Raw genomic sequence first — 18,264 nt, 5'->3', positions numbered from 1 at the left:
TTAAATTTTTGTTTACGTCCTGCTGCAGCGATAACCCTCACTGAAATATCGCGGATGTCAGTCCCTCGAATGCCGAAATCATGAGAATTTTCCCTGACAATGACGAAAAGGGGGAATTTGAAGGCTTTCCAGACGTAGAAACAGTGAGTGACATCGACGTTGGCGAGATAGCTACAGCAAATACTCGAGTTTGAGGACTTCAAACTGTAACCAGAAGCGCCCGATAACTTGCGTGAGATCCATGGTCGCCTCATGGTATAAAATTTCGATCTCCCGAATTTTCTACTCACTGAATCTGGCCCTAATCATCATTTAAGCGTCGGAGTTCAGCCTTTTGATTATTTTTCCTGTTGATTCCAAGATTTAGAGACAGTGAGTGACATCAACGTAGGTGAGATTGATACTGTGCTACGGCAAATACTACATGCTGAACTACAACTCGAAGCGCCCAATAACTTGTGTGAGATCACGTAGGGTCGCCCATTGTAGGAATTTCGATCTTCCGAATTTTCTGGTCGCTGAATCTGGTTCTTATCATAGTTGAGGTGTCGGAGCTCAGCTGTTAAGATTATTTTTTTCGATTAAATCAGCTGCCTTTCCGTCAACAAGTTGTTGGTGAAATCAACCGCTACGCAACTCAGTGACAATATAGCCCGGCGCCGACGTGACTCGTACTGGTATGAGACGAAGGGTGATGTAATGTGGGCGTTCATAGCAGTGAATATTTTGATCAAAATTCACAGCATGCCAGATGTAAACGACTACTGGTCAACCGACGACAGATTACAAGTACCAGGGATCGCAAAAGTAATGCCAAAGAACTGATATAAGAAGTATTTAATGTCAATGATAATGAACTCGATGTGCCCGCCGGTGACTCCAACCGTGCATAATCGTATGTTCAAAGTTCGACCTCATCTTGACCTTGGGCGTTCAATTTTCTTTTCTGGCAAACTATATGTCATTTTGCCAGCTGTCGATTGATTAGGGTATGGTAAAATTCAAAGGCCATATGATCCAGTAAACGCAAGCCAAGCCAGTCAATCTGTTTCAAAGTTTAGATGCTAACTTGTCTCCTTTATAGCAGATACTGTCTGAGCTTCGATCCCTATAATTTATTAGAGAGAAAGGCGGACGTACAGGCGCCAAAAAGACAACAACATACCCTCATTTTTTTGAAATAAAGACACCTTTATAGATAAATACTTTTATTTTGTTGTAAATTTGAAAATTTTGTGTTCAATATTACTTTTATTTTATTATAAGTTTAAAAATGATGCAAATGTTCCTCAAAGTGCCATGAAATTTAGCACAGGTTGGTTGATGATATGTAATAATATATACGGCAAATTCTCGGCTCTATGATGCTACAAAAATTGCAAAATTTGAAAAACATTGATCTTCAAAATAACATCATGTAAACAATGAAGAAATACACTCAAATGATGTGTTTTATTTATTTTTATTTTATCTGGTACTTCTTACCTGAAAAGAAAAGTGTAAAACTGCGCAATAAATCAGCTGCGAGCTTCATTTGATGAGGAAAAGTGTAAAGAAAATTTCTCGTTTTCCCCATGAGCTATATTAATATATTATTGGAAAGGAAGTTTCATAAGCGTTAAAATAATTAAAGGTTGCTGTAGACAGCCACTTTTTTACAAATTTGGAATAAACAGTACACTGTAAATTATTGCAGAATATTTTAATTGTGGAGTGGGGAGTTCTGGTCTCCACTGTGCATTGTTATGCAAATAACCTAGGCTGCAAAGGGTTAACTGAAACAGCCCACACATCCGAGTTGGAGATTCTTCCAACAGATAAGCTTTAGTAAGGGAGGAGGTCATATTCAAACAGGCGGTACCTCGCGCGGAGTCAGCGGTGTCCCTCTTACCCTGTCAGGACGTGAGGTAAAACAGTTAGTGCCTTTTAATGAGGTCGCATGCATATTGTCCCGCGAAAAACCGCGTTTATGCGTTTATGCGTTAAAGCTTGTGACGTAGTCTTCTGATCTTGCCGACAGTAACGCTGATGTGTGACAAGTCCAGCGAAGGAGCAAGGACTCGCACACGGTCATCTGACAGTGTTCAACTTGTCATATCAGTAATGGCTTTTACCGGGGTCTGAAGAGGTCGACCGCAATTTAGATTGAGTGATAGTGTCTATTGTTGAACGAATCAGATTGCATGCCCTCCTGGGATCCTAAAACGGTCATCTGGCAGGTCGTAAAACGCGTTCTTAAATTAGAAATCACGCTCAGGACTTTTCAATGCGTACTGTCTGTCGAAGTGACCTAGAAAAATTGCAACTCACATACACACACACAAAAATGTGCAAAAAAAATTTCTGCCACAATGTAGCATTGCGTGTACAGATATGGTGAACCCAGGGCATGCGGAAGTCTTATGTAAATATTTTCGGTTCCACCAATAATGTGTACGCCGATTGGAAAGATGCACGCAGTTTTAAAACTACAATTTTCCAACTGTAACATCAGACAGTTGATCATATTTCCAAAATAAAAATGACATCACTGATCACAAAGAAACGTGATGTTGAAAAGAAAGAGACCACGAAATAAACTGACGTAAAAAATGTTGGTAATGTAAGTATGTTTTCTTTCTTATAGCTAAAGGTCTATTTGATGAACAATATTTAAGTTCTGAAGCAATAATAAAAACTACAGCTTACGTTAAATATTTTCCCAGTGCGAAACTTTACGTCATAGTTCTAGTAATGCATAAGCTTACCGACTTTATTACGTTACAAATAACGTAAACAAACATTGGTTATTTATTTGAACACCTGAGATCAGAGCTATCTTTTTCCCTTTAAAAAATTTGAACACAGAAGCCTGTTATGTTTCTACACATCCCGATGTTATTCAAATATTCACGGTGCTGTATCTAGATGCCACTCGAATTGCATGTAATCAGTTTTCTGTGATCCCGTCAAATCAAGCGTAGGTGCTCTTTGTGTTGCTTCGCGATGCCGGTGTGTTGCACTTGCAACAAAAAGAGAGAGAGAAAATCCCGATATCCGGATCAGCCAGCGATCTACAACAAATGTTAAAATAGCAGTTTCGCAGCTTAAATTTCATTGAAACTTAGCGAAATATCTTATTTAGCACGAGACCAGATGCGAACAGACGGTTTTTGACTACGTTTGACGGTGACATCGGGTTTGGGATACCGGTATATTTCCGCTGCAATTCTGAGGTCAAGACAGGACAACCCTAGTCGTAAGATCCGAAAATATCGTGACAAATATTGGTTATTTTGACTATCTACTGATGTTTTTGACGGTAGTGTAATTATTAAATGTTGTAGTGTTGTACTGTTATGGTAGTTTAGCGACGTTATTTTTTTAACTATCAGATACATGGCTGAACCACAGAGAGGGACTGTGGCTGAACTATTAAACCGTGGATATATTTCCACATAGATTTTGCCGGCGAGCTTTGCGAAAACCCGCCCACTTTGTGCAGTTTGCTTTTTAATTAGACAAGTTCTTGTCTCGTTTAGGCCGCGAAATATCCGTTTCAACAACTGGTGCTGCTCGCTCGTTGGGGCAGTCTGGGCCTGGGTTTCAACTCTGTCTTTTTTTCTAGTTCAACACACGGACCTCGCGTGGCACTGGGTCAGGGAACATGTGAAATCGACTTTTCTCTGTTGAACGTGAGACTGACTGCGGATAGGGCGTTGAACTCGTCAACCCTGCAACACTAATTTGTATGACTAATGTCTACAATACTACACATGACAGGAATTGATAAACGAAGTGATGTGAAAGTGGTTTTCTTCCATTGACACTTGCCAAACATTTAACACAACAAAAGATACATATCTTAGCATCCAATCACAATGAAGCATATTACAATTACACAAGTTTTAAGGGAAAGTTGCATGTGTTAATTTATTCACGTGTCGCCAGATACCAAACATTTGGCGTAATTTGCTAAGGGAACTATTGTTTAAAATAACTCGTTTCGTATATAGTCATTTCTCATGCCTTATCTTTGCAACATTTGTATTTGGCTGTTGTCATTTACATGTATTGGTGTCACGCACATGTTGAAAGCATTGACGTAATATTTATTGGGCACTACTGATCATAGTTTGCAAATCTCGTCTTTCTTACTAGTATTTCTTACGTTCCAGGATCGTATCTAATTTTCAAAACCCTGGCGAGTAGGGGGAGGAGGGGGATGAAATTATGCAGCGCTAACACGGAGTCGAAACCAAGTGACTTTTCCAGGAATTTGCGTCTCCAACGAAACAAAGTGGGTAGTTGCTAAGCAACATGTGGCCATGACCCAATATTCTGAATGCCGATGATTACGCGCATGTTGCCATTTTTGCTGCACTTTCGTACTGCTATTGCTGGGCGTCACCACGGTCCCTCCATGTGGTGTCACTTTGTAAATCGCATTAGCATATTTGGTCATTACCTCCGCAGAAATGGACCTAACTGCTTTGAAAAGCTACCATTTTTTGTGTACACTCACTCAAAATCACGAATTCTGGGCATCCAAAGAGTGCATTGTCTGAACTGTTCATGCCAGGGCAGATTGTTGTTCAGTGAGACGCGTCGGCTTACTGGAAACGGCAGCATATTGCTGTGGTTGTGCGGGACCCTTCGTTGATACTTCAAATTTCATCACCATTTGTCGTAATATATCAACTAAAAGCAAGTCCCGTTCCGTTGTTATCAGAATATTTAGCTTGCCTTAAGCTTATGTCTGATTGAGAGGAAGCGTGCAAACAATAACTTCCTTTGGTCGTAAGATAGTCTAGAAGGCCGTGTTCGGGTCACTATTGCAGACAGAATAAATATGTATCGGAGTGTCTTTGCGAGGGAATCTAAAAAAACGCACATAGGATTCAGAAACGACCAAGAGCAGACAGAGAAAGACATAAATCACTACATAGACGGTGAAGCATTATTCAACATGATGAAATCAAATGCAAGTTCAGGGAGATCGGACACAGAAAAGCTCTTCACAGTGAACATGTATAAATTGCTTGAAACCTCCGGAAACTTGAGCAAAATTCAAATAAAATGCTGAGCGGTACATATCAGAAAGCCATTTTATTGCAAAGTAAAAACGCAGCAAGACTACAGATCGTAGCTGTATGGCATAAATTCCGCAAATGTAGGAATCGGGAGCATGTCAGCGTTCGAATTTTGCCCTAATAATGACATTACCCTGAAAACTGACGTTAAATACTTGTCATAGGCCAAGGACACGTATTAAACATGTTTGTCTACTGTTGATATCAGTCAGCTGGCAGCATTACAGCATGAGCGATCATGATTTTGATTTGCTTGTCACTGCGGCATTTTGCAGAGCTTGTCAAATTTTATGCATAGAATCAGTAAATTATTTGAATGACTCTCGACCAGATCCGTCAATAAATTTCAAGGCAGTGACGCTAGCTGGTATGTTAAATTTCTCAATCATACTTGGAAAACTACAATGCAAACAACGTAAAAAACCACTAATTTTCAATTAGAAAATGAAAATATTTCGAGTTTATTTAGTAAAACACTCACATTTTTCTGTTTGCTCAATGTTTAAAACCTGGAGCATACCTACCTTGTTCTGTAAAATCTTGAATACAGAGCTTCAATCCATTGTTTTGCTTCAGTTAATATTTTATTGAAGATTTAATTTAACATTTTATCGAGCATTTCCGTGAAATGTGGTAGGTAATATATGATCAGTTACAATAGTAATTTGTAAGCGAAAATGCAGAGATTGCAGTAAAATTGCTACAAGTTTTCAACCCTTTGACCTTTGATCTTTTGTTTTGAAATTTGAGACCCTTCAACAAGTGTTGAACGTCTGCAGCTAAAAATAACCAGCACGTCCTCAAACTATCGCGCAAAGTAGGAAAAAAAATCAGGCTGATTTTCGTAAACTGCAGCATAGCCGTCACCCCTCCCAGCCTTTTAATTCCAGCGGACTTACTGCGGACATTTCAATGCCGCGGAGATACCTCGATCATTAGAGCAAATTTGACTAAAATAAAGGTGTGAATGGCCCAACTCCAGCCTGCGGTAATGAGTTCGTCATGAAAATTCATGGCACCTGAGGTGCGGTAATCACCGAGGTAAACGGATAAGTGGGACACCGCGGACTCTGCGCGAGGTACCACCTGTTTGAAAATGACCTTCTCCCTATAGATACATGATTGAAATAAACTGACACAGGAAAAACTGTTTACAGTCCAACATAATGTATCCACCCAATATTGTCATGTGCTTCAAAACCCTCATAATTTGATCTCTGGATTGTAGTTGCACAGGTTAGAGAGGTTGCCATTTCGTGTTTACACTTTGCCACATCATCATCATCATCAAGTGGGTATGATGTCACATCATATGCCTGCTACCTAAGTGCATGTTGAACATGCTTTACAGTCTTTCGTGAACACTTTAATAGTGAGGAGTAGAGTGGAACTGACATATTGGTATTTTTCAAGCCCGTAAATTTCAATGTTGGCAACATGTTAGGCAAAGAATTGCAACTGTTTTGATTGAGTACTCTGCAAGTAGCAATATAGTTTGGTTACAATCCAAAAATAATGACATTCAACATGCCTATTTCAATATACGGGCATATCATAAAATATCAGGGGTGATAGTTTTGATAAACTTCTCCAAGATGGCATGGTATTTAGATGTTTTTATGATACCTGTGGTTTTGTTAAAGCTTGGCAAGGGGAAGAGATTTGATGATGAGATACAAATTGCGTTTTTAAAAATTAGTGTGTTGCTATGTTCCCAAATTTATCCTGTAGTCCTAAGGCAAGATGTCTGTAAACCATTTTATTATGTAGTATACTAACGTCTTATCAGCAGGCTACATTTTATATGGTGTACACACACGGATAAAGATTACACCAGAGAAGGGACTCTGTTTGGGCTACACTTAGTATCAACCATAAGTTTTCAGACATCTCTGGCCACCTGTTTTCATACACCACTATGTTAGCCTATTTCTGAGAAGGAATTAGTCCTTTCCAGAAATGTTACCTGGGTTCCTAAATCATCGACATGATTTACCAATGTTACCTAACCTTAGCAAAGGCCTGGACAAATACAGAGTACTCTCAGCACTTAATAGACAAGATGAGTAGATGCAACCCTCAGGGTCTGATTTTTGAAGTCAATTTCCAACTCCTCAAAGGGAGCCATACTATACAAGGTTATTGAGCCTCATAAGCTTCCTCAAGGTAATCTCTCCAAAATATTTGTGGTATTTCCACTTGTTGCTCAACTGCAAGCACACTGCCAGTAAATGGCGGTATTTTTTCAGAATTGATAATTTCCTATCTGTTTTAGATGGCAGATTTTGAACAACGTCTCTTGAAAATTGAAAGTGTACTGGGAGATAATGCTGAAAAGATGGTAAGTTTTGGAACAAGTGTTTTGACCTTGTCGGTCAATAAGTAAATAGGTATTGTGTTAAAAAATAGTGTAGAAATTATAGCTCTTGTAAAATTAGTGATTAGCACATTTGCACATGTAAATGCACATGTAAATGTTTAGGTCAATTTTTAGCTCACATTTGGCATATGTGCATGTACCAAAGAGAGCTTATATGTTAAGTTGGTGGTGTCTGTATGTATGTTTGTCTGTTACCACTAAAATTGGAAACTGCAGCACCCATCATCATAGTATTTGGTGTATAAGTGATGTGAATTTGTACTTACAAACATGTTATGTCAAAAATATGCAAATGAGGAAATGACAAAATCTTACAAATTGTTAAAATTCTGTAGCCACAGGCCAGATTTCGTCAAAACTTAGTGTGCAGGTTCTTAGGTTACTCAAGTTATATTTGTCCAAGTTGTGGTGAAATTTTCATATGTGTATTTTCGCACCAATTTTTAAACCTTTTGGCCGGGGGTCCAACAGACTAATGTTATCACTTTGTGCTGTATGCCATATGCCATATGCCATATGTGGTATTTTTCTATCTTAACACACCGAGCTCTATTTGCTGCTGTCTAGCTTGTTTAATTTTCACATATTTGGAGAAATTTCGGTATCCCGTATAAATAGGGTCAGTTTTCAATTCTCAAATCGTTCATTTTACTGTTGTCACTCATAGTGATATTTGGGATTGAAAGGAGCTGATTCAGATGCTTGGCTTGTGAAATTATTGAAATTACAGGGACATATGCTCTAAATTGACTGTGCTTTGCGCAATATTTATTAGGACGGACCTCAGTTGAAATTTTTGTGCTTCTTAATTCAGTTGTTCCATATGAACATGCTTTCAACTATCGGAACTGAAAAAAGGAAGATATGAGAGAGTATTCATCCTGTAGAATTACATTGCATAAATGACTATCTTTGTACAAGGGAGTAAAATGTCCTTTTGACCTCCTTGCATGATGTAACCATAGAGCAAAAACAGATGGCAATTAGGTTGATCAATGTGAAACAAGGTGAGAAAGCATTGAAATTGTAACTGAGGTTCAGCATTTTTAGTCATTGACCATATTTGTGGATGATTGATAAAAAAGTGTATTTGAGCTCATACCAAGCATTTCAGTTCAAATGAGTCAAATATTATAATTGATATTACCATGCCCTGACCTTCGCATTTTGATTGGTCGAGCTGAACCACGTGATTGACCACAAATACACAGTTACAGTAATGGTTTGTTTACATGCCCGTGAATATGAATTAACAACTCAAAGTATCGTAACTTTACAGATCAAACGTAAATCATTATCAATCACAAAATAAAATGGAGCACTTGTAGGTCAAGTTGAGACACTTTTTTCTGAAAACATCTCTGGATTTGCCAATTTTTTACAGCGCGCGTGACAGTGCTCAGTTTCTTGGGCCCAGTTGTCGTTCGCTCCTGAAATTTTCGGAAATTTTGATGGTTTTCTTGGTTTCGCTGATAATATAATGGAAATAACAGACTCCGCTCTGACTATTAACGTTTATTTATGGGTGCGGGCTCGAGGAAAGCCAAATTAACGGGCTCGGCAAGCCTCGCCCGTTAATTTTTGGCTTTCCTCTCGCCCTTGCCCACAAATAAACGTTAATGGTCAGCGCATCGCCCGTTATTTCTATATTATTGCCTTATTACATGGGTTTATGTGCCCGAGAGCAGGTGACAATTTGCCCGACGCCAGGAGGGCAAATTGTCTCCTGCTGCGAGGGCACATAAACCCATGTATTCAGGCAATAATATTTTTATTACATGCCTCTTCATGGTTAATGCTATATGACATTTAGTTACATGCAGTGCATTTTCAAACAATTTTACCATTATCGACCAGCATCAAATAGATTTTAACGAAAATCAAAATAGCAGTGTGCGCATGGATATTTTACATCTAGCGTTAAGCGTCTACTTTGACGTCGAAAACGTCGAAGGGCTTCACTGGACCGGGTAACCATGGAAACCGGTCAGTACATCGTTCACCGGCCCGCTAACTTCCCGGATGTTCCTATTCAAATCAATGCACTAATTTGCACACACATCGAGGCATGTAATAAATCTCTTTGCTGTGCCAAATATATGCTCTTGAATGACATTGAGTGCAATTTTGCCTTTCGCCCCAATGATGACATTGAGTGGAGCGCACCAGCCGTATCATTAACATTTTACACATTTCTGTAGCTGCTTATGAATATGTTTGACAGCTCATGAATATTAGAGAAATAACGGGCGACGCGCTGACCATTAACGTTTATTTATGGGCAAGGGCGTGAGGAAAGCCAAAAATTAATGGGCGAGGCTTGCCGAGCCCGTTAATTTGGCTTTCCTCCTGCCCGCGCCCATAAATAAACATTAATGGTCAGCATGGAGTCTGTTATTTCAATTATATTATCAACGAACCCCGAAAAACCGTCAAAATTTCTGAAAATTTCCCATGCGAACGACAACGGGGCCCCAGAACCTGTCAGTGAGTAGTGCGCGCTGCAAAAAATTTGCAAATCCGGAGATTTTTTAAAGCGCCTAAACTTGGCCCACATATGCTCCATTTTATTTTTGTGGTTGATTATGATCTTCGTAGAAATCACAATTTTCGTTTTAGCGGTAAAGTTAACGGGCACGAAAACAAACCATTACTGTGTATTTGTGGGCAGCCACGTGGTTCAGCTCGACAAATAAAAACGCAATGGATAGGGCATGGTAATATAATTACTGGTATGGGACAGCTTTCCTTTTCATAGTTTCTAGGTATGAGTCTGTGTAACAATATTTTTTATTGCTCCTTCAATTTTGGTCATGTCATCGCCTTTTTCTGAAACAGCTGCATTGTGTGACAACATTCATCTTCAGTTTGCAGATTCCTATCAATGTCATCTTTAAGATTTCTTACTCTTCTCTAATCAGTTTCTTAACCCTTAAAGTGCCATAGATTTTCCATGCAATCCAACTCCCAGGCCAAGGACTTTTTGAAACCAACTACTCAACATGTAACGCTTTTATCAGACTGGTTCAGTTCATTTTTTGCTCACGTGTTCACACATGTGAGCATATGTTGCAGCGATGTCTGTCTGTCTGTGTGTCTGTCTGTCTGTCTGTGTACTCAATATCTCAAAAACGGCTCATCAGATCAGAATCAAATCTGGTACATAGATTCATGCAGTTTGCAAATGGCAAGAACTGATTAGTTTTTGGTGGGTGTGGCTTGCTTACCTTTTGCTTATTTGCATAATTAATGATTTTAGAAAAAAACAGACATATTGACAATGACTGCATACAATTTGATGAGATTCGCTACAAATGTTGATCACGCCAAGATATATCAGCTGTGAAAGATATTAATGGGTGACATAAAAGATAATGGATAATTTGCATATTTAATGAGCTTTCCTTATTAGAGACATATATCTGATTTGACTTGATCAAAATTGACAAAACTTGGTATGTATATTGAAGATACTAAGATTTAACATTATTGAAAGTCATTAAGCATTTTTACTTCATAAAACTCTTAATTTGCATATTTAATGAACTTTTGAAATTAGGGATATTTATTTGAATTGACCAAAATTGATGAAACTTGCTATGAACATTAAAGATACTATGATATAACATTTTTGAAAGTCATTAAGCATTTTTACTTCAGCCAAATACTTATTTGCATATTTAATAAACTTTCCTAATTAGATATATCTGATATGACTTGACCAAAATAAATGAAACTTGTTATGTACATTGAAGATACAAACATATAACATTATTGAAAATCATTAAGCAGTTTTACTTCAGCCAATTCCTTATTTACATATTTAATGAACTTCACTAATTAGCAATATATATTTCAATTGACTCGACCAAAGTTGATGAATCTTGGTACATATATTGAAGATACTATAAAACAACATTATTGAAAGTCATTAAACTTTTTTACTTCAGCCAATTCCTAATTTGCATATTTAATGAACTTTCCTAAGGGATATTTATTTGTATTGACTAGACCAAAGTTGATCAAACTTGCTAGTATGTACATTGAGATACTATGATACAACATTATTGAAAGTCATTTAACATTTTTTATTTCAGCCCATTCCTAATTTGCATATTTAATGAACTTTCCTAATTAGGGATATATATTGGGATTTACTTGATCATTATAATTTACTTTATCATTTACATTGATGATTATACCATGTTATAACAATATTGAAAGTCATTTGGCATTTTTATGTCAGCTAATATATAATTTTCATATCTAATAAGCTTTCACAGTTTGGCATGTATAGCTTTAAGGACTTAACCAAAGGCAACTACACATGGTATATTAAGTGGCGATACAATGACAGTACTCAAAGAAACTAATTATTTTTATTTCAGTTAATTAAATATTTGAATACTTAATGACATTTAGAATTGATCTGTGGTGAATTTGTTTATTATGTTGATCATATCACTTTCAATGAAGTTACAAACAAGTAACAAAGGTTCAAATTTGCACATAAATGCAATACATAATGAAACAAGCTCCAGACCTGATTAAATATTCATGAAAACCGCTGATAAGTTACTAGAAATTTTGATTATTAGGCTGCATGGTGTCATTTTTTATTCCTTATATGGTACTAAACTGGGTTCAAAGGGTCAGGAATAGCCTCCTTCTTGTTGAGTTCAGCAATGCATGGCTAAGTTTATATGGCATAACGCATAGAACACAACCACTGTCGTTTTATATACCGACATGACACTGAGAGCGAGAATGCTGTGTCGGTTTATAAACCGACGTGGCACGTTAATTGTTAAACCTATTTGTTAAACCTCTTGATATTTGGTCAAAACAAAATTAGATGCTCAAATTGTTAGTGTATTTTATTAGTCCCCACGGACATCGTCCGGGGGGACTTATAGGTTTGGTCATGTCCGTGCGTGTGTCCGTGCGTGCGTGCGTACGTGCGTGTGTGCGTCCATCCGTCCGTTCACGCAGATATCTCAGAGATGCCTTTAGCGATTTCATTCAAACTTGGTACAAGGATTACTTCATATGTCATACAGATGCACGTCGATTTGTTTCGTGATACGATCCAATATGGCTGCCAGGCGGCCATTTTATTACGATTTTTTCATGTACAGAGCAATAACTCAGGCATGTTTCAACTGATTTTATTCAAAGTTGATACAAGGACATTGACCAATGTCATAGATATGCACGTCAATTTGTTTTGTGATACGATCCAATATGGCCGCCAGGCGGCCATTTTGTTATGATTTTTTCATGTACAGAGCCATAACTCAGGCATATCTCAACCGATTTTATGCAAAAATGGTACAAGGACATTAACCTATGTGATACATATGCACGTCAATTTGTTTTGTGATACGATCCAATATGGCCGCCAGGCGGCCATTTTATTATGATTTTTCATGTACAGAGCCATTACTCAGGCATGTTTCAACAGATTTTATTCAAAGTTGGTACAAGGACATTGATCAATGTCATAGCTATGCACATCAATTTGTTTCGTGATACAATCCAATATGGCCGCTGTGCGGCCATTTTGTTACGATTTTTTTATGTACAGAGCCATAACTCAGGCATATCTCAACCGATTTTATTCAAAGTTGGTACAAGGACATTGACCTATGTCATACACATGCACATTGATTTGTTTTGTAATACAATCCAATATGGCCGCTGTGTGGCCATTTTTATTACGTTTTTTCATGTCCAGAACCATAACTCAGACATGTATCAAGCAATTTTATTCAAAGTTGGTAAAAGGAGATTGACCAATGTCATACATATGCATGTTAATTTGTTTTGTGATAAGATTCAATATGGCTGCTGTGCGGCCATTTTGTTATGATTTTTTCATGTACAAAGCCATAACTCAGGCATATCTAAACCGATTTTAATCAAAGTTGGTACAAGGACATTGACCTAAGTCATACATATGCACATTGATTTGTTTTGTGATACGATCCAATATGGCCACCATGTGGCCATTTTAATACGATTTTTTCGTGTCCTGAACTACAACTCAGACATGTATCAAGCGAATTTATTCAAAAGTATTTTTATCACAGACCTAATGAAGAGGACTCTATCCTCTCTGAGGACCTGTAATCAAAGTACCTATTAACAAGTGGGGACTGTGTCATCAACGATGACTTGTTTTCAGATGCTTTGTCTGATTCAATTGAGAATTGAATGTGATAAACTGCATGGTTGTTTTCTTTGAAAATCACAATGCTGATTACATTGTGTTCATTCTAGTTTAACCATCTCAACAACATGGCTATCATCGAGGCAAGGATCTTACTTTGATTACACATACATTAATCTTTTATTTAAATTCTGTGGTCTTCCTTTTGTTTTTTGTAGTCTATACTTTGTGCAGAAACTCACTCAAAGAGCCTACTGGTAAGTTTCAGCACTTCTCAAAAGAAACAGTTGAGAAACTTGAAATACCTGTAAACTCTTATAAAAGATTGAATACAAGGATATTGTGCATTTGAATTGATTCATTTTGCAGATTTCATTTTTCACCAATAAATTATCATTTATATTATATGAAACTGACAATTTCTTAGAGAGAGTAACAATATCATGCTGACAATTTTACTCATGATTTCCGACTAGGGTGCGGGAATGCTGGATTGCTGAGTATCCCCCTTAATAGCGAGGAGGCTAATAGCTAGGGTAGCCATGTGAATAGCTTGCTTTTAGCTCTTCTTGGTGGCTATTCAAGCTATTTACAATTTCAACAGGAAGTTTTTCTCCGCCAATACCTGTTCTTAGGGAGCTATTAACTAGGTACCAGCTAACCAGTGATAACTCCTGAGAAAGGCTGGCTATTCAGCTATTCAATCTATTAGCCATTCTTAGCCTCTATTAGCTGTTTTGAGCTAGCAGTTTGCTGGGTACCAGTTAACCAGTGATGACTTCTGAGAAAGGCTGGCTATTCAGCTATTCAATCTATTAGCCATTCTTAGCCTCCATTAGCTGTTTTGAGCTAGCGGTTTGCTGGGTACCAGTTAACCAGTGATGACTTCTGAGAAGGGTTGGTTATTCAGATTCAAGCTCTTAGCTGTTTTTAGCTGCCATTAGCCGTTTTTAGCTAGCCAGTAGATCAGCTAACCAGAGGACACATCCGGGAAGTAAGTTACGAATTTTACCTACTTATTCATAAAAGAGGTCTTACAAATAAAGAGAACCAAGAAGGTAGTATTGAGTTCTACATGGGAATAGTTTTGATTCATGCAGGTGTAAGTCTCTACTAACCATGGCACATGGCATTTCTTCTGCTTTGAGAACTAAAGAAATCGCAAAGTGTACGTAGTGAGGATTTCATTAAATTGTATGAAAATTGTTGTAAAATGAAATGATCAGGAGAAAAGGGTGATTTGTAGAACCAAGAAAATTAAATATAAAGTCACACGGCTGGCTGAACAGTAGAGTACATATAGTCCATTAGTCTCTGTTTGAAGAGGGTAGGACATTCACCTTGAGGCTTGATTAAATACCTGTGATGGCCATGAGTTTTGCATTGTCTATTGTTCAGAGACATAAATACGCAAATATGCATGTCTTTTGGCGGCTGAACACAAAAACTGTTTCGGTGGCTGAACACAAAAACTGCTAATATCCTGAGTGTCGAGGTTATAAACCCTCATGCTGAATAGCTTCTAAATGTCTCAAAGTTGGCTGGTTTGACAATCCAGCAATTGGGCACCTTTATGTGATTTCCTACATGTATGACATGCACAACTGCCACAACAGGCTATTAGGCAGCTAACAGCCCATTGCGGCTGAAAACGGCTATTACAGGTAGCTTGAATACCTGAGTAGCCAGGGAGTATCAGAGTCTCAAAGCAGAATAGCTGAAAAGCTGCCCAATATCCCTTAGTAGCTATTATTGTTTTCATCATGAGGTCCCAAACATAATGGCTGAATCGCCCATCGCTGTATACCCTTATTGTCGCCAAATAGCTACTAAATATGCGACTGTTATGGTGATCAACTATAATAGCTGAGTAGCTGCTAATATCCTGAGTGTCAAGGCTATAAACCCTCAAAGCTGAATAGCTGCTAAATATCTCAAAGTTGGCTATTTTGGCAATCCAGCAATCCCTCCCCTACGTGATTTCCTATATGTATGGCATACACATCAATCAGTTCAGAGATCTCCCTAAAAGGAACCTAGTTTGAAATGCATAGTGCTGCATGCACCCAGGTAGGTAATACACTCATTGACACATTGTATAAGGGATTGTCTTTACTGTGGATTGGGGGCTGGTGTCATGGGCCCGTTCAATGGGAAAACATATACTACCTTTATGCATTTGTATGTATTGATTCTTTGAAGCCTGGACCAAACTTTGCCCGAAGGTTTGTATTTGGTTTTTAAGTCTTTGATCAGAGGGCATTCTGACTACAATGCTGTAACAAATTTATAGTCAATTACACGTGCATAACTGAAGCATTCAATAGACCGATCAGCAAAACCTTGTAGAATACTACTTGTAATGGTCAACTATCTGCGAGTACAGAGATAACGTTAAAACTGAAGGGGATATACACAACTGACTATTTTCATTATTATTATTTTAATTTGAGCTTGGAGATTAAATTGTAGATTCATAAATGTACTGAGTAAAAAAGAAGTTCATGCAATATCCAAATTCAGTTTGAAAAATTGACTACTCAAGCTAGAAAAAAAATGCCATACTTAGAGCATGTCAGCTGACAAAGAATTAAATAGATAAATGCATTTGTCAATGAGATGATTCTACTTCTGTTGTCAGGACGCTGTTGCAGAACTGCAGGCCAGAGCAACTGTACTGGATCCAGAGCAATTAGATCATGTAGATGCAAGGATACAAAATCTCATCCAACGTCTCAACACTGTCAAAGTGAAAAAGAAATCCATAACAGATGCTGCCAGGGAGAGCAAGGTAAGCACATGACAGGATATAACTGATATCTTGTAATAGGAACACAACTTATTCAAAATTACACTTTATAGTATTAGTAATGTTTAATGTTTAAGATATTTCTATAGCGCTTTTTCTACAATAAAATATTCAAAAGTGTTTTACATCAAGTAAAACAATAAAAAGTATGCATTCAATAAAAATACAAAACAAGATTTAAACAAAAATCTCATAAAATGTCCAATAATATTAAAAACTAATGAGTGTAGTTGATAAAATTGTTTAAAAAGAAATGTTTTTAATTTTGATTCTAAAGGTTGAATTTCTGTTATGCACTTTTATTTAAGTAGGAATGAGTTCCATAACCTTGGACTACAAACTTCAAATACTCCATCATTATACTTGTTCAAAGATGTTGGTACTTACAATTAGTACATGTAATTGAGGCTGTATCAATAGAAGCTGCACCCTTAGTTCGCAACACTGCTCTTGATCAGTTTTTGCAACTAGGCAAATATATTTTGCGCACTACAAACAGTAAAATTTATTTGTCATATAGCACTGATATATATGTCACAAGTTTAAAAAGGTATATATCGACATGATATACATTATATGGAAAGATTAGCATTTGATAAAACAGAGGTATTGGTATTGAGAAGTCAATTGCTCTTATTTCAATGGAGTTTCTTTTGTGTAACAAATACTGATCGCATCATGACTTGCTATTTACTTTGTATTCCTGCATGCAATAATTGCTGGTCTTCAACATGTACGTTATGCTGTATATCTAATCTGAAAAGAGAAAATAATCTACTCATGTTGTATAATCATTTCAGTATTTCACTACTAATCATAGTGCTAACAAGCACTGTCTAACCTTGTACCTTTCTGCCCAATGTTTCATGCATATATACACTTAAGGCCCAGTCACTCAACAGTGAAAGTACAAATCAGGTAAATCTGCCATTTTACAAATTTCATGTCATATATTTTATTTCATTCTGCTTTTTCTATAAAGACATATATCAGGATAGGTTTTCTACTTTTCCCCATAATTTGTTTCAACATTCAGTGGTCAAACTACATGTTCATAGGTTGTGTTCATTATTTATCAAAGACCAAACTGCCAATCAGGCTTTTGATCTCAAATAAAGGAGGTTTTTACACTTTACAAAAAATTCAAACGTATAACTTTTATTGAGGCCAATTTGCTCATCTTTGTAACATGGCTTTCTGTTCTCATGTTCCCATCAATACAGCAGAATGATTACATACAAGAGTGGGAGGCTGAGTCAAATACATGACATCTTAATTATGACACATTTTTGCCTCACATTGTTCACTGATTTGTGTTCAGTATGACAACCCTATCATTTGCATAGCCTTTATACGGGTTTTGCGGACCAAGATTGTATGATGGAAGTGTCTGAGCGTACACCGTATGACTGAGGTCCACAATACCTGCATCAGGGCTGTAAAGGTTTCATCATATACCGTATGGAATGAAAATTATGTAGTTACTGACGTGGCGACTGGAAATTGGAGCCTGAATCAGCAATTTCACCCAGCTGTATTGCCAGCCATATAGTGAATTCACTTGGTAATTAGTGAGTAACTTTGTTAACTCATCAGCGATATATTTTTCATTTCAGTCAGCTGCTTGTTACTTCATGTAAATGAAAATGAATAAAAACAATAACATCCAGGATAATTTCATAAACTTCTCCATTGACAATGGAGAAAAACTACTCTACTAATTAAAGATATTTCTTCAAGCTACACTTTTCGTTTCATTTACTGCTCTGCAAATTTCAACAAAATCTCCATCATATTTCAGAAACTGCAAGTGTGTGTTGTGTTGTGTTGT

At 37.3% G+C, this 18,264-nt stretch overlaps 1 protein-coding gene across 4 annotated transcripts in view; it reads left to right on the top strand.

Annotated features, from left to right (window-relative positions):
* LOC139141351 (dynactin subunit 2-like) overlaps positions 1-18,264 on the top strand; it is a 147,646-nt gene that overhangs the window by 95,915 nt on the left and 33,467 nt on the right. For 2 of the 4 annotated variants that reach the window (XR_011554156.1, XM_070710983.1), the window contains exons 8-11: positions 7,348-7,413; positions 13,843-13,881; positions 16,266-16,415; positions 17,319-17,351. Coding sequence is in view for 2 of the 4 variants with exons in the window: in XM_070710983.1 (XP_070567084.1) it covers positions 7,348-7,413; positions 13,843-13,881; positions 16,266-16,415; positions 17,319-17,351 (288 nt within the window). In the remaining 2 variants the exon portion in view is untranslated. The remainder of the gene's footprint in view (positions 1-7,347; positions 7,414-13,842; positions 13,882-16,265; positions 16,416-17,318; positions 17,352-18,264) is intronic. The other 2 variants (XR_011554157.1, XM_070710985.1) reach the window with 1 other exon arrangement.

The sequence above is a fragment of the Ptychodera flava genome, chromosome 9, assembly GCF_041260155.1.
Source record: "Ptychodera flava strain L36383 chromosome 9, AS_Pfla_20210202, whole genome shotgun sequence".
Classification (NCBI taxonomy): Eukaryota; Metazoa; Hemichordata; class Enteropneusta; family Ptychoderidae; genus Ptychodera; species Ptychodera flava.
Note: the sequence above shows the minus strand (reverse complement) of the source record. Positions and strands in the feature narration are given on the sequence as shown.